General features: G+C 35.4%; 2 protein-coding genes across 2 annotated transcripts; both read right to left on the bottom strand.

Moving 5' to 3' along the window:
- Positions 1 to 15237: 15237 nt before the first annotated feature.
- Positions 15238 to 15956, bottom strand: LOC111388090. The gene is made up of 4 exons (XM_023012753.1): positions 15764 to 15956; positions 15627 to 15721; positions 15472 to 15510; positions 15238 to 15372 (listed from the first exon to the last, which is right to left on the bottom strand). The coding sequence occupies exons 1-4, from the start codon at positions 15954 to 15956 to the stop codon at positions 15238 to 15240; spliced, it is 462 nt and encodes a 153-aa protein (XP_022868521.1).
- Positions 15957 to 18368: 2412 nt separating this feature from the next.
- Positions 18369 to 20029, bottom strand: LOC111388089. The gene is made up of 4 exons (XM_023012752.1): positions 19769 to 20029; positions 19363 to 19700; positions 19020 to 19237; positions 18369 to 18790 (listed from the first exon to the last, which is right to left on the bottom strand). The coding sequence occupies exons 1-4, from the start codon at positions 20027 to 20029 to the stop codon at positions 18369 to 18371; spliced, it is 1239 nt and encodes a 412-aa protein (XP_022868520.1).
- Positions 20030 to 22021: the final 1992 nt, after the last annotated feature.

Here is a 22021-nt window from a genome sequence, read left to right as displayed (position 1 = left end):
CTCTACCCTCAACTTCTAATGTTGTTGTTCCTCAAATTGTTGGACGGCATAACAATTTACCTTAACAACAAATAAATGAACAAACACCCCACAATGAAGTTGCTACTAATGAACCTGCATTAAATGAACCACAAGAAATAGCATTAAGAAGGTCACAAAGACAATGTAGAGCTGCTATTTCTGATGATTATGTGGTTTACCTACAAGAGTCTGAATTTGACTTGGGAATTATTGATGATGATCCAGTTTCATTTTCACATGCCATTGAGAGCGCCAATTCTGATAAGTGGTTAGATGCTATGAAAGATGAGTCAAAATCTATGGAGCATAATGAAGTCTGGGATCTCGTCGAATTACCAGAATCATGTAAAAGAGTTGGGTGTAAATGGGTCCTTAAGACCAAGCGCGACTCTAATGGTAATATCGAACGATATAAAGCTAGACTAGTTACCAAAGGTTTTACTCAGAAAAGTGGCATTGATTATAAGGAGACATTTTCCCCAATCTCCAAGAAAGACTCACTCAGAATTATAATGGCTTTAGTAGCTCATTATGACTTAGAGCTACATCAAATGGATGTGAAAACCGCATTTCTAAATGGAAATTTAGATGAAGAAGTTTATATGAATCAGCCTGAAGGTTTTTCAGTTAAAGGAAAGGAACACATGGTGTGTAAGTTAAAGAAATCAATATACGGACTTAAACAGGCTTCCCGTCAATGGTATCTTAAGTTCAACAATATCATTATTTCTTTTGGATTTAAGGAAAACATCGTTGACCGATGTATATATCTAAAGGTCAGTGGGAGCAAGTTTATATTTTTGATTCTGTATGTTGATGATATCTTGCTAGCTACTAATGATCTTGGTCTATTACACGAGACTAAGAAATTTCTCTCTAAAAATTTTGAAATGAAAGAAATGGGAGAGGCAACCTATGTGATTGGAATTGAAATATTCCGTGATAGGTCACAAGGATTGTTAGGGTTGTCTCAGAAAGCATATATCAATAAAATTTTAGAGAGATTTAAAATGGAAAATTGTTCAGCGAGTGTCGTTCCAATTCAGAAAGGAGACAAATTTAGTCTCATACAATGTCCTAAGAACGACTTGGAACGCAAACAAATGGCAGCTATTCCTTATGCATCTCTTGTTGGGAGCCTAATGTATGCTCAGACTTGCACCAGGCCAAACATCAGTTTTGCTGTCATAATGCTGGGCAGGTATCAAAGTAACCTAGGAATTGATAACGGTTTCTTTAATTTTAACAGTTTATTATTTTGCAGATCTAAAATTCTCAATTATTGCCATGGATCAAGGTATGTTTTCTTGATCAATTAAAATTCATATGTGAAAATCAAGAATTCTAAAGATCTTGGTATTAGGGTTTAATGTCTTACATTAATGACTCTCAATGAAAGCAACAAATGGGTGGCTTACGTGTCCTTTTGACTGATATGGATCCTTCTTGAGTTGTTGGCGTGGCAGGTGTTCCCATAACAATGACGCAATTTGTTTCTTAGATGATTAAATTTGAAATTTATAGTTTGAAAGTGATGTTGATCCTTGCATTACGTAAGTTGAAATATTTCACTTATCCTTTCTCAGTACCATGATTCGAAGTGGGGTTATGAAGCTATCAGTTACTAGCAACTTGGTTCCTAGTCTTATGAGAGAACTCACATTTCGGAGGAAGAATTTATCATTAAATTTGAAACTTCATTGAATGGGAAAACTAACTTGAAATTAGTTGTATTATTTTAAAGTTATTTCATGATTAGTATGAGAACAACTTATTTTTGTATTTGTATAGTTCATTTTCTTGGTGAATAATCATTTTTATTGTCTACTAGATTGCAATTTTTTATGGATGTTTTTATGTAATGTGAACAAGGTCGATCTGTTGAGAAATATAGTAGTTTAAAACATGCAGACCGTACCGTCGATTTCGATAGTTTCTAACTGTTGAGATCGCATTTAATGAGTATTATGTGAAAGCTTCTTGATGAAACATTAGTATATTAATCAATGCTCAATTACAAAATAAATAAATATTGACAAATAATTTACATAATGCTATAATATAAAAAAGAGTATTCAAACTTTTCTATGTTTCAAACTAGATATATTTTCTCAAAAAGGTTTACGAAATTAATAAATGAAGAATAATTTACAAAGTAATGTGATGTGAGTATTTAATAAGGCTGCACAAAGAAAAGATCGCAAATCACAAATTGAACTAAACCTGTTGGTTTAGATCCACGTGGACCCGCAATTTTTTCCATTAAATTGAACCAAACTGTTTCAAAATAATTTGGTTTTGGGTTTCGACTTTTAGAAACCGCACCAAATTGAACCAAACTATTTTTCTGAAATTTTTTTAATTAAAAATAATTTTATTAGATTATAAATTTTATAGTTTTTACTATTCAGAAAAAATGCCAATTAGCAATACAAATTTAACTTGCAAGACCTCATTTTTTAAGGAGAACAACACACTAACCCGCCCAAAAAGAAAGCATGTCAAATGTAATTGAGGGACTAAAAAAATTAGGTTTTAACTAGTGAAAATTACACCATACCCTGTATTTAAAGTTCACAATTCAAAAAACAGGTGTAAAGTTTATTTAATCAAAAATCAGGTAACATCAATTAATGACAATATTACAAAATTAAATTAATTTATATACTCCATACTACCCTCTTCCACCCTCAACAAATTTCTCAAACCCTAATCACTTTCCACACTCCATTCTCTCTCTCTGTATCACTTTTCCCAATCTATAATCTCTCTATCACACAATACCACCGGAGCACCGTCGGCAAATGGGCTTACAACATACCCGACGCGATGTCACCGATTTTGCTAATGTTGTGGAAGAATGTCTCGCCCCATCTCGTTATTTCTTTCCTCATCTTCATCTTTCTTCTCCAGTGCTATAGATTGGTGACTAATGTTTCTCTAGCATCACCGATCTGTAGTGCTTCGATGAGTGACAGCCCACACGAGTTATCAAGCTGCGCATACGACCTCGTGAGTTTTTGAGCAGCGCCATGCCTACATCAACCGATTTGGGTTGCCTGCAGTAGCTAAGTTTTCATGCAACAAACTGGTTTTCAATAAAAGTGGTAGCGATATGTTGCATGTTGATTGGTTGGTAGTGCGTAGTGGTCTGAGTCGGCTAACCAACGAGGATTTGAGCAACTAATTAGCACGAGATTTTCCTGTTGATTTCTCGGTAGTGCTTATTAGTTTTGATGTGGTGGTGGTTGGGGTTTTTTTGTTCGGTGGTGGTAATGGTTGTTGGGGTTGTGTCTATGTCTATGTTGCTGGCAATGGGGTTGTGTTGGTGATGGTTGCGCTTTTAAGCTGTTTGGTGGTGATGGTCGAAGTGGCCGTGGTGGTGTGGTAGCGATAGTGTTGGTGGTGGTGGTATGTGACCAACTATTTGATTAATCTGTGACCAACAGTTTGGTTATTTGTGACTTAAAAACTCAATAATTTGTGACTGAAAAATATTTTGTGACCAATTAATCTGAAAATCTGCAACCGACAAATAAATTATGATCTATCAATTTTTTGATTTGTGATATATGAAATAAATTGTGGCCTATTAAAATTTTTGATTGTGACCATGAAATAATCGTGATCAATTAATTTGATAATATGTGATATTGGAACCTAATAAGTATGCACATGTGATCATTAATTGTATAATTATAACCTTAATATATTTAATTAATAAAATATAATTAATTAATTAATACCTAATTTTTGAGTTTTGAAACTTAAAACCTGAAAATCTAATTATCCCACCGGACCGGCTATGTGTTCCTCGTAGGTCGTGGCTCAAACTATCGTCGATGTATATGTCAATGCAGGAATTGACCTGGTACCTATTATACTTCAACGCATAAAGCCTAGTACAATTTGAAGCTTTATGACATAATTTGTCTCTTTTTCCTTCAGTGAGTTTTACAGGTCAAGGTGCTTTTTAGATTTCAAATATTTTTAGATGAACTTTTGTCTCTTGTGGAGTCAGGGGAGATACCAATGTCTAGGATTGATGATACAGTTGAGATGATTTTTAGAGTCAAATTTGATGCTAGAATTTTTTTACCATATATCTAAACTGTGGATTAAAATTGAACCAAACCGTAAATAATGGTTTGGTTTGAAAAATAAAATTGTTTGTTTGATTTTGAAAAATTTCAAACGGCATGAAATGGTTTGTGTTAAAAATATGACACAGATCGCTCAAATCGAACCATGTTCACCCCTATTATTTAATATTCAAAACTTCAAGTTATAAGATAAAAATATTCAACTTTGATATTTCAATGGTAGAGGAGATTAACACATATTTTTTAAGGGCATTACAAATTACTAATTGGGATGGATTATCATTTGTGACATTTTGCATTTCTTTGACCTCATGATGTTTTTAGTTTCCATGAACTTCCGCCATGACAAATGAAGGATCATGGAAACTTGTATCCTTCATTGTATGGACAGTTGGAAGCTTGGTTTCGAGAAGATTAACGCTAAGGGCAGTTTTCTTATGAATATATTTGTACAAATTCAAATCTCCATCTTCGAGTATTTTGGTCAGAGGTATATCATGTTTGAGACTATGAACTTCAATTCGATTTTAGTGCATGGATCATGAATACGAAGTTTAATCATCAATCGTAACAAGTCCTACTAGGATGATTTTACTTAGAACTATAATTGAAGTGATTTTGTTCCATCGCCACTTCTATTCATCATCTATGTGTACAAACTGTCCCCATGTGATAGGATAAATCTCAATTTATTACTGATACTTGAAAATTTTTTATAGCAATGATAAGCATTTGGCACAACTAATATGCCGACCTTTAATATTACACAAGTGGCACCTATGAATAAATTATAACAAACAATGGCAAACTGGTGAGGCCGATAATTTAAATGTCTTTCTCGATATTTACTAAGTGTCGAGTTTGATATTTTAACTGATTCGTTAGCTAGCAAGAGATTATGAAATTTTTTGGTTAACAATTCTATTACCTTTTGTATATTAGATATATTCAATGATTTTTCTTACAAAAGTCAAAGCACCAAATCATGACATTAATTAGCATTAAATGCATGCATTAATGAGCAAAAAATGCACCCAAAAAGGCATCTACAAGGGTCATTTGGACATTTTACACTAAAAAAGAAGATATTTTTTAGCACCGTTTGAAAAAGTGACAAATTTGTTGCAATTTGAAATTCTGTGACATTTATGCAGAATTTCCTTTTCAATTTGTGGACCTATTGTCAAATACCTTTTTAATCTTTTTAAATTGATGGAAAACCCCATATATGAACTTTGAAGTGTGAAAGGCACCCCCTTTTTTCCTATTTTGTCTATAAATCCTTGTAAAATAATGAATATACCATCATATTTAAATAAAACAATTAGTAAAGAAGAAAAAAGAAATTAACTAATTTCAACTATAGTTCCAAATTTTAAAAATATATGTAAATAAGTCCCAAATAAATAATAAAGAAAATTAAAATTTAAAAAACCCTTTCTCTCCACCTACCCCTCTTCCTAAAATCACCGTTGATGTTGCCGCCACCACCACCATCCCTTTCTCCATAATTCAATAATAAAAATTGAAATTTCTTACAAAATTCAGTTAATCATTTCGCACCTAAATTCCATTCTAACGTTTCAACAATTCGTTCAAGGAATGTGTCCCTAATGTCCCCCATCCCATTTCAACCTACCATGGCTTGAACAAATAAATTTAGGGGTTTCGAAATCTTTTTTCTCAAAAAATAATCCCTAATTGCTTTACAATGGTGACAATGCATGATTTCCTGATCTCTTTCTTTTAGTTAATAATTGTAAAAATTATGAGCAAAAGCTAATAATGGAGGGGTTATTTCCTTGTACAAGAAAATAATGTACATGGGCTACGCAACACCCGTATAGTTGGATTTTTATATTTTTTTACCAATGTCCAATGGGATAATACCACATTCCCCTGCAATGGCACTAACAATTTTTCCCTGTACACTAAGCAAGGTTCAAAATAGAGTTGTGCAATGCATCCAGAATTCCTGATTCCAAATAATGATGTAACTTACGATGAAAGATTCACAGTCTATTGAGACGTAACAATGAGAGCAAAGAAACCCAAAATAAATAAATAAATCCCAACTCAATTACACCTTTAAGCTAAAATCTTCATGAAATAAAAAATCACACAATTTTACATTTGCACGAACATCAATGAAGAAGGTTGTTTACTTTCCTTGGAATTTGAATGAGTGGGCAAGCTGTAACACCTCTCCATTAAAGCTCAAAAAGATTTCCATGTGATTAGGTAGTTGAAGTATAGTGATTGAAGTGAAGTGCCTCGTGCTGCAAGCCACTCAAAGAGAGTTAATCTACTTTCATCATCCTAAGTGCCATTTAAGAGGTCAAAATCTACATGACAGAAGCGGAAGCAATATGATCACATATACAATTGGACAAATATTATCTCATAAAAATATTAAATGAGAGAAAAAAAGTGTAAAATAGTTATACAATATTGAAATAATAAAATGTTGCCTTTTTAAAAACTTTCAAGAAAATGCAATAAAACAAGATTTGAATGAAGATTAGATTGTACAACTATATCCTTGATTTCAATGAATGAAATCATTGTATCGAGTCATTAATATCTTGCGACTCAATATCTTGATCAAAATCCATATGATTATCCACGTATCTGGGCCTAAAAATATAGATATTTAATAGTTATTTTTAAGCATGTAGTCTAATTTATTGTATATTTTGTTTATTAGCTAAAATTTGATGATTGAGAGTGAAATTGAAAGAAAGAAGCGAAAAATGGCTAAGAAAAAAGAGTGAGGACCTAATTGCTAATATCCAACGGTTGATTTAGACCACAAGATGATACTTTGAAGACTTCTAGGAGTCAATTGGATGCAATTAGAAGTAAAAAAAAAAAAGGAATGAAATATGATCAAAATATTACCACAACTCGATTTCCAATCGCACAAGTTATATTTCAGTTTTTCAATCAAAGGTTCATTTTGGCATAGTAAATGTCCGAACTAAAAAAATTCTAATGCAAAAAAGTTTTACCCTTTGAGTTAAAATTTTTAAAATAGTTTGAATTTCTTAAATCGGACATTGGAGAGAAAGTTATGACTAAAATAATGACTGCTGCACAGAGATAAAAACATGCTCGTGCGAAGATAATTTTACTGATTCGATTGGAACTCTTTTGGAACCAATTTTGACGTGGTTTTCAGCTAATTTTCAACTCCTAAAAATACCTATAGCAGAATACATATTAGACACCTCTCATATACATAATATACTCTAATATTCATGAATTATTATCATCAAAGAGGAATATTCATAATTTTTGTGAGAGAATTGAAATGGGCTTGCGAAGATTCCAACTTGATTTTTAGGCAAAAAGGAGAAAGCGCAAGTAGAGATCCATAAAAAAAACCAGAAGAGAAGGCGCAATTAATTTCAATATGTTAGGCTATACATTGTTAGGATGAGATGAACTCTTGTTATGATATTTCTAGTTTTTAATTAATTATTTTGACTTTAATTTGGTTTGATTTATGGATGTTTATTATAGTTTTTATCATTCTTTTCAATCACTTGATCACCAATAAAATTGTTGTGGATTTTATTGTAATCGAGAGAGATGATAAGGTTTAAGCACAATATAATCAACATTTAAGATTTAATAGAGGATAGAAATATACACTTATGCTTTATATAGTTTCAGTAAGTGTTTGAGCACTTTTTAATTAGGTACATTGAGTAACAGTAATGATTTCAAATTGTCATTTTAATTGTTACACTAAAAATGGAATAACAAGGGTTCGACATCTTAGCAATGCATCTCACATATTTGAAAAATGTATTTATTTGCTTTCACTAGTTTAATTGATAATTTGAGGATTTGTGTAGAAAAATCTCAACACTTGTTTGTTATTCGATTAAAGTAACAATTAATTTTATCAAGGTCAATCACATAGTCCTCGTGGGTTCGATACTCTATTCAATATTTTGTTATTTGTTCCCGATCCCGTTCACTTACTGGAAATCAAAGGGGCACCTCATATAAAATAATTCTGATTAATTATATTTCATGTTGTCGAGTTATAAAACTCAAGTAATACCATCTTTATATAAGATATTCACCTATCATTGTTTGACTTTAGTCAGCATGATGGTCCTTTGAAAAAAAAATATTGTTCCTTTTTTTAGAGTCTCTTATACAATTTATAACATATGAAAGTAAAATCATAAAGTTATATTGAAGATAAATTAATTGTATGCGACGGGTATTCTTACACGAAGTATATACCTCATCACAATATTATTAGGGAAAACTATAAGGGAAAATCCTAATAAAGGAATAAGGTACATTATTCCTTTGAATACACTATAAAATTACCTCATTAAAAACTTTTGTCAATGAAATCTAATGTGACAAAAACTTGGTCAAGGAAAAAGAGTACCACGTATATTTATTCTCTCTTGTGATAATCTCATTTGAACTATGTACTCTAGTCATATTAAATCATTCAATAATTTATAAAAATAGTATTAATATGCATGTCGGATGCGTTGATTAAAATATCATCAGTTAGAGTTTAAGATATTATACTAACCGTTGACCCTAAAAAATATGCCAACAGATGTCAGACCCAGAGGGTGAAGTGGGACCTCCTCCCAAAGATAAGAAAAAGAAGAAACTCGGGGAGGTCCCCAAGCAGAAGTATAGATTTTCTGCTACCGGAGAAGATGGGTATATGGCCAGCCCACTACCTCTCTTCGAAGTCTCTACTTGGGAAAAGTTGATGGCTGCTCCATTACTGTAGTTAGAAACACTCAAAAGAGGACAACCACAGAGCCACCGAGGCAAGAATCATCAAAGAAGGCAAGGACTTCGAGTGGTTCGACAACTTCTGACACTGCCCCCGCGCCAAGCTGGCTGTCGCATAAAGGAGCGATGAACTGGCTTCAAAGATTTTGTCCATGCTTTTACCTGAGATTCGAGCTTTTACAAGTTCTGGACGGATAGGTGGCAGAACTTCGTTGAGACTGACGATGATATAGATGTGTTTACAATCGTGGTGAGCCAGATGGTAAGGGCGTTTGGCGTGGCCACAGAGGCAAAGGCCCTATTTAAAAACCTTCAAAATAAAAATATATAGAGTGCTAATAAGGCCTCCAAGGCCAAGGAGGCTATTAGGAAAGCCATGGTTGAGGTGGAGGCTGCATCAACTCTTCCTTAGAAAAAATTGAAAATCTGAAGAAGGAAGTTCACTTATGCCAAAGCGAAATGGCTTCTATGATGAGGCGGGTGGAGACTTCTGATGCTCACCAAAAGTTAGCTGCTGAGGCTTTGGAGGCAAAAAGAGAATGTTGCTCTAAAAGAGCAGGTGAGAGAGTTGAACTCCAGGGCGTCAAGCTTATCTGTGGAGTTGGAGAAGGTGATGGTGGAACTTCAATTTGCCCGCAGTGAAGCTAAGAGGAATTGTATAACCAATTTCAACCTCACGGAGGCATATCAATGCTTTGACCTATATTGGAGGAGGTATGCCTACAATGAGGCAGCAAAGTGGATCGAAGTTAACTTCCAAACCTTTGACATTTCTACACTTAGGTCAAAATTCTCGGATGAGGGATAGAAGCTGCAAACTCCAGCTGAGGGTAGTCTCGTGATAGAAATTGAAGATGAAGCTGATGAAGAGGAACATAAGACATCAAATACTGAAGTGCCATCGACCGCAATAGTTCCCTTTGTACCTTTCCCTTTCCCACCTGTTTAGATAGGGCAACTTGTAATAGAAGCCCAATTTGTACTGTTTATTATCAATAGAAGTTTACTTTTTGTTCATTCTTCTTAAATTGTTTATTACATTTTCATGTATGGATGTTTCTTTTCCATTTTTTGTACTTGTTTTTTACTTGAAATGTGTACAAGTGTTAGCAGTTTGTCTGCTTTTGTTTACTTTCCTTAGCATGAGGTTGAGCAGTTTGCCCATGCTAAATGTTTGTTAGCAACTTTAGCTGTTAAAGGCATGTGCTATCCACTTCACGACTTGGGAGGTGGTCCATTTTGGGACCCATCTCGTCGTCGAAGTGACACTTCTCTGCATAGCACAGTTTATCTAAGCAGAGGTACAATTTATTTAACTTGAAGGCGTTAATAAGATAATTGATGAGATAAAACTTTCATTCTTGAAGACGAACTATACAAAAATACTTTCACGATTTTTTATAATCCTTTTGCAGATGTTCTGCATTCTATGGATGAGGTTGTAAATTTCCATCCATTCCTTCGATCTTGTAGGTCCCTGGTCGAACCTATTCTTTTATAAAATAGGGACCCTCCCAGTTGAGGCCAAGGGTTCCTGTACCGAGTTCCTTAATAGATAGAAAGACCTTTCATAGTACTAGATCGTTTATATGAAACGACTTTATTTTGACTTTAGAATTGTAATACCTAGTTATCTTTCGCTGATAGCCAACTTTGCTTGAGATCCATCTCTCATTTCTTCAAGGAAATCTAGTTCGTATATCCATATTTCATCATTTGATATTTTATTAAAATGTATGCAACCAGAAGATGGTAGACCTATTTTAACTAAGCTCATTGCCTTGGCGCCATAAGTCATGGAAAAAGGAGTTTACCTTGTATCTATTCGAAAAGTAGTTCGGATAGTCCATAAAACCTGAGGTAGCTCGTCCACCCAAGCCCCATTTGATGTGTCTAGCTTCCTCTTCAAAGTGTATTTGATAGTTTTGTTAATAGTTTCTACATGTCCATTTGCCCGTGGGTGATATGGCGAAGAAAAGTGCTTCTCGATTCCCAACTCGTCATATAGGCCTTTTACCTTCTTGTTGTTGAACTATCGCCCATTATCTAAGACAATTGAGTGAGGAATAAGAAAACTGCATATGATGTTTTTCCGCAGAAATTTTGAAGTGTTTGTCTTAGTTATTTTGGTCGGCTTCGACCCATTTAGTGAAGTAGTTGATAGCAACAAATGCAAAACTAGCACTACTTCTTCCTTTTGGTGGAGGTCCAATAAGATCAATTCGCCACTTGGCAAATGGCCAGGGACTAAAATCAGCATTGAGCTCTTATGAAGGTTGTCTTTGAAATGTTGTAAATAATGTAAAGATGAGACAAGCGATGGAATGATGATTTGAGAATGCTAGGGATTAATTGGGTGCAATTAGAAGTACAAAAAAGTGAAATATGATCACAATATTTGCACCAATCAATTTCCAACCACATAAGGATGTTCTAGATTTTCATGCAGAGATTGAGATCCATTTTTGACCTAGCAAACGCTTGAATTAGATTTCAAATAAAATTGCATCTCCTTGCATTAGTTTTCGAACGCACTATGAATCGCATCAATTGGACATCAGGAAAGAAAGTTATGACCTAAATACCAAAAACTGTCGGGCAAACAATAACAACCATGCGACCGCACGACTTTATATCATGCGGTTGTACATTGTGTTATAGAGAAATTGAAGGCTAAAAATTGTTGTTCCATGCGACCGTAACACCAATGACCATGTGGTCGCATAGTTCAACTCTGAGGCGAGAATTCTGGTTTCCTAATTTCAATCAAACACTTATGAAAACAAATCTCTTTCACGATATTTAAGCCCTAGAATGTCCTAAAATGCAGAATACACATCTCCATAAACATTTTCTCTGGTTTTTGCCCAAGATATCCATGGAGAACTAAAGATCTCGGTAAAGCTAGGAAGGAACTCAATCGGTTTTGGTGATTTCATCATCTTTTAATTCATGTAATTTAGTTTTTCATTGTCAAACAATTCTAGGGTTTAGATTTCCTTATTATGAATATGTTTTGAAATTGGTTTAACATTTATTAGATTTTTCATAGATTCAGTCATGCTTTTTCCATTGAACAATTGAAATATCTGTTAAGTTCGATTTTAATTAATTTTATTGGTGTAATTCTTTACTACTTTATGTTTGAAGTATATGGTTGATCTTTGAAAACATGATTGTTTGACCCAATTAACACCTAGAGGGTGAATAGCTGTTTACGTAGAATTTACCAATTCAATTACTAAATGCAACAAGTCACAAGTATTAATTTTTTCCTGATTCATTCACAAGCATTCTATCCTATGTCGAAATTCCAAAACAAGAATAAAAGCACAGAAGAGTAAATAACACAATTATTTGTTGACAAAGAAGACCCAACTGGGTAAAAACTCCGAGCCCAAGCCAGTAGTTATCTACTATACATGAATCAAACTTATAGTACTACCAAACTTGACAAACACATTGACACTCTGACCTCCTGACTATAATATTACAAAGCCCTCCTGGATTGGGAAGTTCCACGCCAATTTCTAGCTTTATGATTTCTTTTATCTCCTATGGATTTACGATAACTCCTCGTCCTCCAACGACCGGATCACCAGTCACCTTCCCAGATCTTCAACCTCTGAGAGATCTTCTGGAAGAGTATATGGTATTTTTAGTGTTTGATTTGATTTAGTTTGATGTTTAGATCATTAGCAAGCAATAGGAAAAGGATTGATCTTCTTGGAAGAAAGAAAGACGTGTTGAAAGGTAATCAATCCAAGAGAGTTTTTAAGAATACGGTGCAAATATTAATATATAGGCTGTTTTGGGTATTGTGGGCCGGTTAAAAACTCCAAAAATCAAAAATTAGGTTTGGCTATATAGCACTGTTGCTTGAGCGATAGCTAGCGAGAGGACTTCGCTCGAACAACCTTTTAGCGAGAAGCGATGAGACTTGTTCTATTTTTGAAGCTCGAGCACTGGCCTAGGGAGCAGCTAGCGAAAATTCGGCACAACGAAAGCCTTGTTCAAAACTTGGACTCGACCATAACTCAACGGTATACATTTGCAGCCAAGTCCTTAACTTTTACAAATCTTTACAATTAGATTCCTTGACATTTACAAAAATCAAATTTGATCTCTTTTGGTCACAGAATTGCCAATTACAACATTTATACCTAACAAACTCCCCATTTGACATTCTGTGACAAAACACAACACAATGTAGTCAAGGACACGAATAGTAAATAACATCTAACACAACTACCCAATTGACCAAAGCAGCATTGCTTGTTAAACCTATTTCTTGAAATCCAAAAACTTAATACCAAGTGTAAAAGCACGTGAAATGGAAACATTAGGAAAAGTAGTGAATGGATAACAATGCAAAAAGATTCATAGTACTCAAAACAATGCAAAATAGATGCAAAGCATGCAAAACAATGCAAAGCACGCAGAACAATGGAAAAAAGGAATGAAATGGGAGGACAACAACGTGATGCCTAGACCCAAGTGGCTATGAAGTGAAACACACATCTAAACTGGAGCAAACGTGGAAAAATACCTCCCAAAATAACCACATAGACATCCTAGGATTGTGTGCCCTATCCAATGACCAAAAAACCAATATAACGACGAATGAGACAATTCATCGAACATGTGGTATGCATGACTTCAATGAACAATTCCATATAATACCTCAAACCACGACAATAATCCACACCCAAGCCAACAATGAGCATCTACTCCTAGTCACAAACCACCCCACAAACTCCCAAAACGATGGTCACAAATGCATGAAAATAATGTAAGAACAAAGGGAAAAAAATGAGAAAATCCCAAAAATGCAACAAAAACCATGAAAAATGGATAAAATGAAATTCAAAACACGTTAATAAACATCAAGGAATCCATAGGGATCAATGAATTGATGCAAGAAACATGCAATAATCAAAAACCCCAAAGTCAAATTCGAAGTGGAAAACTAGGTCTCATGCAAAATACTTTCAAAATTCATGGAAATAAGGAAAAAGAAGTGATTTTTTATGCCTTGAACGAATTCCCCACACACCACAAAGTTAATTCACAAGAGGATTTGAGTATGGGTACAAAAGAGTTGAGAGAAAAAGGAATGGAGAAGAAGAAAAAAAACTGCGCATGAACTAGTTTAAAAATAAGGTTCTCGCTCAAGCGAGCGTCGAGCGACAAGCACATTGCTTCTATAGTTCGAGCAAAGCTCCAGCAAGCGTCCAGTGAAAATCAAAGTTCAAAAATAGCACCAGTTTAAAATTTGAAGAAAAGAACACCAAAGTTCAAAATTTGAAGAAAACAACACCAAAGTTCCAATTTTGAAGAAAATAACACCAAAGTTCCAAGCTTTCAAAAATCGTCCCCTCTTTTTTTAAAGTAAAAAAGGGCACGCACTCCAACGTCTATGAGACCCAAAAAAAATATGCACGCAATCACAAATATGACATTCTCAATGAGCAGAACTACTATCCCACACATAGATCAAAGTCATGTGGAGTAAATTGTATACATGACGTCAACATGTAAAGTGTCACTCAATCCATGTAAGTAAGACTTAAAACCTTATATTTGTGAGAAGGGACACGCAAAGACAACTGTAGAAAGAGTATGTTCCTATCCCATGACAGTCAAATCTGGCACCACTATGACCTATATCCGGTGATATACCGTGTCAATTTTTCTTTCCCTATTTGTGTGCGATTTTTTTTTTAATTTTTTGTTATAAGAACTTATGTTCAATCTCGTCTCCAATAAGCTACTGGAATGACCCCTGTAACGAGCTTTGGGCCAGTAGCTCCCAAGTTAGATGACTATAGGGCACCAGGTTAAAAACCTCTACGGCTTATTTGCTCGAGTCAAATAGGCTCCGAAGTCGGTAATAAGTTAAAAACAAATGAAGAGCATATCCATGAATACTTTTAGGATGAAGATACCACTGTTCAGGTCACACTAGTTACAGATCAAGTCATGTTCAAGGGCAACCCCGAACTAGAGAAGAACACCATCACGAATCTCACACATGCAGTCAAGACTCACCAACAACAACGTAGTGTGTGCTATGTAGAGGATGTATGAGGATACATATACCAAGTGGTCCAAATAAACTTAAGTCAAGTGATGAAACCTCAGAACTGTACATATATCGAATGCACATTTGATCTTGAAATGCAAATTTATTAAGGGCACACATGAGGCAACAGTGACAAAAAAAAAATGAATCACGCATAATACACAAAATGAGTTCTCACTGTACAATATGAATGCAATAATGAATGCATGGTATGAGATGTGCATGTATGAGCCTAAAGCGTGGTTAGAGAGGCACACAAACACCAACATCTTTCCTAAGCAACTTAAACCTCATCCTATCTAACAGTTTCGTAAATAGGTCTGCTAACTGGTTCTTGGTAGAGATATGATCTAAGAAGACAACACCAGTTTCAACAAGCTTTCGAATGAAATGATGTCAAATGTCAATATGTTTGGTTCGAGAGTGTTGGACAGGATTTTTGGAAATGTTAATTGCACTTGTGTTGTCACAGAATACAGTCATGGTCCCTTGACTAATCCCATAATCACTCAGCATCTGCATCATCCAAAGTAATTGAGTACAACAGCTACCTATAGCTATATATTCGACCTCGACCGTTGATAAGAAGATGGAATTTTTCTTTTTACTCATCTATGCTACTAGATTACTACCAATGTAGAAACAACTTCCAGAAGTGCTCTTTCTACCATCAGCATTACCAGCCCAATCAACATTGGAGTAGCCGGCCAAATCAAGATTAGAGTCCCTAGAGTATAAAATGCCAAGATCTATAGTCCCATTCACATACCTAATGATACGTCTGAAGCACTCAAATGTGATTCCTTAGGATTCACCTGAAATTTCGCACACACGCCAACACTGAAGGCTATGTCAGGTCTAGTGGCTGTGAGATAGAGTAGACTAGCTATTATACTCCTGTATAACGAGGGGTCTATGCTCTTGCCTATAGGATCATGACCTAACTTTATACTTGTACTCATAGGTGTACTAGTGTGCTTCTTATTGTCCAACCCAAATATTTTAACAACGTCTTTGGCTTACTTTGATTGAGATATGAACAACTCATAATCAATTTGTTTCACTTGGAGACCAAGGAAGTAACTCAATTCACCAACCATGCTCATCTCAAATTCTTGCTTCTTGCATTCAGCAAACTCATGAGCAAGAGACTGAATGGGAGAACCATAAATTATGTCATCAACATAAATTTGGGCAATGGTGATGGTTTCTTCAATACATCAAATGAATAAAGTCCTATCAGCACCATCTCTGGAGAAACCACGTTCCTCGAGGTATGTTGTAACTCTATCATACCAAGCTCTAGGGGCTTATTTCAGACCATACAATGCTTTGTTGAGTTTGAAGACATAGTGAGGAAACTTAGGATCTATGAATCCTTAGGGTTGTTCAACATAGGCTTTTTCTTGAAGTATTCAATTCAAGAAGACACTCTTGACATCCATTTGGTAAAGTTTGAAGCCAAGGGTACAAGCAATAGCAAGGAGAATGTGAATGGATTCAAGGCATGTAACAGAAGCAAATGTCTCATCAAAATCAATCCCTTCAGCCTGAACAACTAGTGTAGCCTTATTCCTATTTATAGTACCTTCATCATCGATCTTGTTTTTAAAAATCCACTTATACCAATTACATTACAATTTTCAAGCCTAGGGACTAAGAGCCAAACATTGTTTCTTGCAAATTGATTTAGTTCTTCATGCATCGCATTAACTCAACATTCATCTCTAAGGGCTTATTCAACTTTCTTAGGCTCTATTTGTGAGACATAGCTAGTGTAAGCTAGATTATTCAGTACCCTCTTACGTAACCTCATGCCTTCATCTAGGTCCCCAATAATATTTTCTTTAGGATGATTAGACTTAACTCTAGACGATGGTTCCTTAGAGAGTTAGTTTTTGTCACTAGGGGATTGCTACTTGTTAGAAGATTCTGGATCCTTAGAGGAAGATTCAGGACTAGGTGGTTCTTTTAGTTTACTAAAACACATAGGATCTATACTTAGATCAGCCAACCTATCCAAATTTTCAACACTCTCCCCCTCACTCACAGAATCATTTATAATAAAATTTACAGACTCCATAACTACACGTGTACGTGTTTTATACACTTGATAGGCTCAGCTGTTCCTAGAGTATCCTAAGAAAATCACCTAATCACTCCTGACGTCAAACTTTCCTAAGTTCTCTTTGTCACGCAAGATGTAGCACTTGCTGCCAAACACACAAAAATATTTGACAGGAGGCTTTTTACCTTTTAAGATCTCATACGGTGTCTGATCAGTTTTGGATCTAAGATATACTCTGTTGACTACGTGGCATGCAGTATTGACAGCTTCTCCCCAGAAATGTAAAGCTAGTCCTTTGCCAGGAAGCATGGCCCTAGCAATTTTTTGAAGAACGCGATTCTTCCTTTCAACTATCCCATGTTTTTGAGGAGTGATAAGAGAGAAGAACTCATGAAGTATTCCTTCATCCATGCACAAGCTCTCAAAGTTGGAGTTTTCAAACTCTTTTTCATGATCACTTCACATTTAGGATATTATGTGATTGAGTTCATTACTAAGCCTTTTACACAAGGACATGACAAGGTCACATGCATTGGATTTTTCCCTAAGCAATTCTACCCATGTAAACCTAGAAAGGTCATCTACCACAACCAGAATGTAACGTTTACCTCCTAAACTCTTAGTTCTAGATGGTCCCATTAAGTCCATTCTAAAGGACTTTTAGTCAAGATTTTACCCTGAGTTGTTTACCTAGTTAACATGGTCCACACACAACATTTTCTATAGGTTCTAGTTTAGGCAAACCATCTACACGTTCCTTTTTAGCCAATTTAGACAGATTCTTATAGTACAAATGATCCAATCTTTTTAGCCAAAGTTCGGTCACGTCAATTTTAGCACTACTACACAAATAGTTAGTGTTTGGCAGAACTCCATGACAATTATCAGATGTTCTAACTCCTTCAAGCACAACATTTCCGGACGGATCATACAAAGTACACCTTTTTTGCACAAAACTTACCTCATAGTCGGCCTCACAAATTTGGCTAATGCTCAACAAGTTTGACTTAAGACCTTGCACATACTGCTATTGGATATAGTAGGTAAACCAGATAATTGGATAGTACATTTACCAAGGATAGGTGCACTTGCACCATCTCCAAATGTAACCATGCCGTCATTACATTCATCAAGTGCAGTGAACAAAGCCTTATTTCCACACATGAGCAACATAGCAAATTAATTGACCTTCACCCTTAGCTAGATCATTCTTCTTAACCCAAACCTTCCTAGAAGTTGAGGTAATCCCAGTCAGCTTAGTAAGCATCTCAGTTAGGTGACTGACCTGATTTGATAGAAAACTTACCTAACTAGGAGTATTATGTCTTCTCTGCTCCTTGACTAGCTTATAATACCTAGCCTTCATGTGTCCCAAGGCACCACAGTGGTGACAGGTAGGAATGAACCTAGGCTCAAAAGTATGTAATTGTGGATGTTGATTTCTATGAACGACAATCTTATGTGTTTTGTGATTTTGTTCCCCTAAGATATTCTTGCCTCTAGGTTCCAGATTGACAACCATGCTCGATTTTTTAGAGGCTGGGATGAAGGTGGTCTTGGATGGGCTAGCAACATGCGTATCACTCATAACATATCCTAGACCTTTCCTATATCTCCCTAGCTTATTCATACTTAACAGATCATCAAGCTTTTTAGTTCCACTCACGAAGGACTGAAGTTGGGCATTTGATTTTTCCAGGTTACTTGACAACGTCCTCACCTTACATTCTAATTTTTCATTCACACATCTCACTCAACTAAAGCTCTTAGAAGCTTCTAGTAAGTCACCAGTAAGTCTCTCTTTTCCCCTCTCAAGTTCATCCACCTTTTTCAATAGGGATTTATTGATCTTTTTTATCCTGAGACTCTCCTTAAACAACTATTGGTATGCTTCTTAGATGTCAGGCTCATCCTTTGAATTGTCCTCAGAATTCTTACTATGTTCCATTTTCCTCACCTTTCTCAGCTTCCTGATCCGATTCACACTTAGCACTAGACACGAAGGCCGTGTAGTTTCCTTCATCCTTACTACTAGATGATTCATGTTGATCCCTACAACTAGTTTCGTCATCTGTTAGTGAAACTACCAAAGCCTTGCCCTTCCCTTTCTTCAGATTCTTCTTATAACTAGGGTACCTGTTTCTATAGTGGCCTATACCCTGACATTCATGGCACCTAATGAAACGGGGTTTATTACTAGAACTCTTACAGGCTTATCATGTTTTTCTTTGGTGAATTTGCTAGGAACTCGACTTCTTCTATCCTGAGGTTTTCTCCTATTCCTGAGGACCTTCTAAAACTTTTTAACAAAGTAGGCAATTTTCTCGTCCCTAAGAGACTCAGAATCATTAGACTTTGACTCTCCTTCCTTGATGGACTTTAATGCAATGGACTTACTTTTCTTAGGCTGTGACAGGGTGAGTTCATAGGTTTGAAGAAATCCCTTGATTTCTTCTACCTTAACAGTATTTATGTCTTTACTTTCTTCAATGTCTCTGACCTTAGGTCTAAACCTCTCTGGTAGGGATCTAAGTATCTTTCTCACGATCTTGGATTTAGGAATCTTTTCACCTAACTTGAAGCTAGAGTTCACAATGTCATTCAGCTTGTCATAAAATTCATCAAGAGACTCTTCATCCTTCATTTTGATTTTCTCAAACTCAGAGGTCAACATTTGTAGTTTTGAGTTTTTTACGATTTTGGTACCTCGTGTGTGGTCTCTAAGATTTCCCAAACTTCTTTAGCAGTTTTACACATTGGGACTCTTCTAAACTCCTCGAGAAACACAGCCATGAACAACGCATGAAGTCCTTTGCTATTCCAGTTACACTTAGTTAACTCATCCTTAGTCCAAAGAGATATGTTTGTAGGGGTATTAATACCTAACACAACTGTAGAGGGGGTTGACCAACTTTTTTGCACACTAACCCAAACATGCTCATCTATGAACTTAAGGAATGCTCTCATTCTTACCTTTTAGTATGCATAATTGCTTCCATCAAAATATAGAGGCACAGACAAGGATTGACTCATCTAGACAAAGTATGGGTCAGGACTCGAAGTTAGGCTTTGATACCACTTGAAAACAAGATTGCTTGACCTAACACCTAAAGGGTGGTGAATAGGTGTTTATGCGAAATTTACCAAATCAATTAATAAATGCAACAAGTCATAAGTATTAATTTTGTCCAGATTCATTCGCAAGCATTCTATCCTATGTTGAACTTCCAAAACAGGAATAAAAGTGCAGAAGAGTAAATAATACAATTATTTGCTGATGGAAAAAAGCTAACTGGGTAAAAACTTCGGGCCCAAGCTAGTGGTTATCCACTATAGATGAATCAAACTTACAGTACTGCTAGACTTGACAAACACGTTGACACTCTGACCTCTGGACTGTAATATTCCAAAGTCTTCCTGGATTGGGTAGTTTCACGCCAATTCCCAGCTTTATGATTTATTCTATCTCCTGTAGATTAGTGAGAACTCTTCGTTCTCCAATGATCGGATCACCGATCACCGTCCTGGATCTTCACCCTCTGAGAGATCTTCTGGAAGAGCATATGGTATTTTTGGTGCTTGATTTGACGTAGTTTGATGTTTAGATCATTGGCAAATAATAAGAAAAGGATTGATCTTGTTGGAGGAAAGAAAATTGTGTTGTAAGGTAATCAATCCAAGAGAATATTTAAGAATACGATGCAAATATTAATATATAGGCTGTTTTGGGTATTGTTGGCCGGTTAAAAACTCCGAAAATCAAAAATTAGGTCTAGCTATATAACACCATCGCTTGAGCGATAGCTAGCGAGAAGCTAGCGAAAGGACTTCGCTCGAGCAACCCTCTAGTGTGAAGCGAGCGAGACTTGTTTTGTTTTTGACACTTAAGCACTGGCCTAGCGAGCAGCTAGCAAAAATTCGGCACAACGAAAGACTTGTTCAAAACTTAGACTCGACCCTAACTTAGCAGTATATATTTGTACCCAAGTCCTTAACTTTTACAAATCTTTGCAATTAGGTCATTGACATTTACAAATATCAAATTTGATCTCTTTTGGTCACAAAATTGCCAATTACAACATTTATGCCTAACAATCTTGAATCTGATTTCAATAAATAAATGTGGGAATATGTTTTGAGAGATGTAATCTTTAGAATTACTATTGAATTAAATAGGAGTTTAATGTTATATTTTCCAATTAGATAGTTAGGTTTAACATCTCTAATTGAGTTATAAGAATGAATTATTAATGTTGAATGATCCAAACCAAGTGAGGGAATTTCGGGGCTTCACTAATTCGAACCTTGATATTTAATTTTCATTCCAATCAATAAACAAATTCTTTTCATACACTTCGCGAAAATCTTAATTTGTTAAATCCTTTGAGCAGTTCATCTATCTCCCTATGGAATTGACACCCCAAAGCTGTGCTATACTGCGTTATTCTTTAGGCGTAATCAAATTTTGGTGCCATTGCTGAGGAGATGGTACAATAATCTAAAGGATTTTCGAGCAAACGGGTGATTTCATTCCCTTACCTTTTTTATTAGTTAATTTATTTTCATCATTGTTATACTATTATTTTATTTCTCATGTAGTTCCTTTTTGTGTTTTATGAGCTGGAATCAAGATGAGCGAAGAAGATTCACTAAAGGATCGCTTAAAGTTTTGAATCTCTTTCTAACCCTATTTTCGATACTATATCTATTGGCCTGAGCAATATACTACATAGCACCATGAGTAAAAGTGAGCATGAAGACCAGCCTTATAGGACCCTTTAAGATTTTCTTTACCCACATTCACATCCACACCAACGTGCATTATGTTTCCACCTAATATGCCATGTATGGACCTTAAACTAAGAATGATTCAACTTCTTCCCACTTTTCACAAACTTGAGAATGAAAACCCATACGTGTATATTAGGAAATTTTAGGAGGTGGTTGCAGCTTTCCACA

The sequence above is a fragment of the Olea europaea genome, unplaced genomic scaffold, assembly GCF_002742605.1.
Source record: "Olea europaea var. sylvestris unplaced genomic scaffold, O_europaea_v1 scaffold453, whole genome shotgun sequence".
Classification (NCBI taxonomy): Eukaryota; Viridiplantae; Streptophyta; class Magnoliopsida; order Lamiales; family Oleaceae; genus Olea; species Olea europaea.
Note: the sequence above shows the minus strand (reverse complement) of the source record. Positions and strands in the feature narration are given on the sequence as shown.

What these genes read in the sequence shown, in the direction of transcription:
- LOC111388090 (XM_023012753.1), bottom strand. Translation starts at nt 15,956, where the DNA reads ATGAGTACAAGTATAAAGTTAGGTCATGATCCTATAGGCAAGAGCATA. An exon ending in TGCTTCAGACGTATCATTAG is followed by an intron (nt 15,722 to 15,763) that starts GTATGTGAATGG and finishes TTTATACTCTAG; the next exon opens with GGACTCTAATCTTGATTTGG. An exon ending in TTAGTCAAGGGACCATGACT is followed by an intron (nt 15,373 to 15,471) that starts GTATTCTGTGAC and finishes TTCATTCGAAAG; the next exon opens with CTTGTTGAAACTGGTGTTGT.
- LOC111388089 (XM_023012752.1), bottom strand. Translation starts at nt 20,029, where the DNA reads ATGAGAGCATTCCTTAAGTTCATAGATGAGCATGTTTGGGTTAGTGTG. An exon ending in ATTGCCTACTTTGTTAAAAA is followed by an intron (nt 19,238 to 19,362) that starts GTTTTAGAAGGT and finishes CCGTTTCATTAG; the next exon opens with GTGCCATGAATGTCAGGGTA. An exon ending in GGATCAGGAAGCTGAGAAAG is followed by an intron (nt 18,791 to 19,019) that starts GTGAGGAAAATG and finishes ATGAAAAATTAG; the next exon opens with AATGTAAGGTGAGGACGTTG.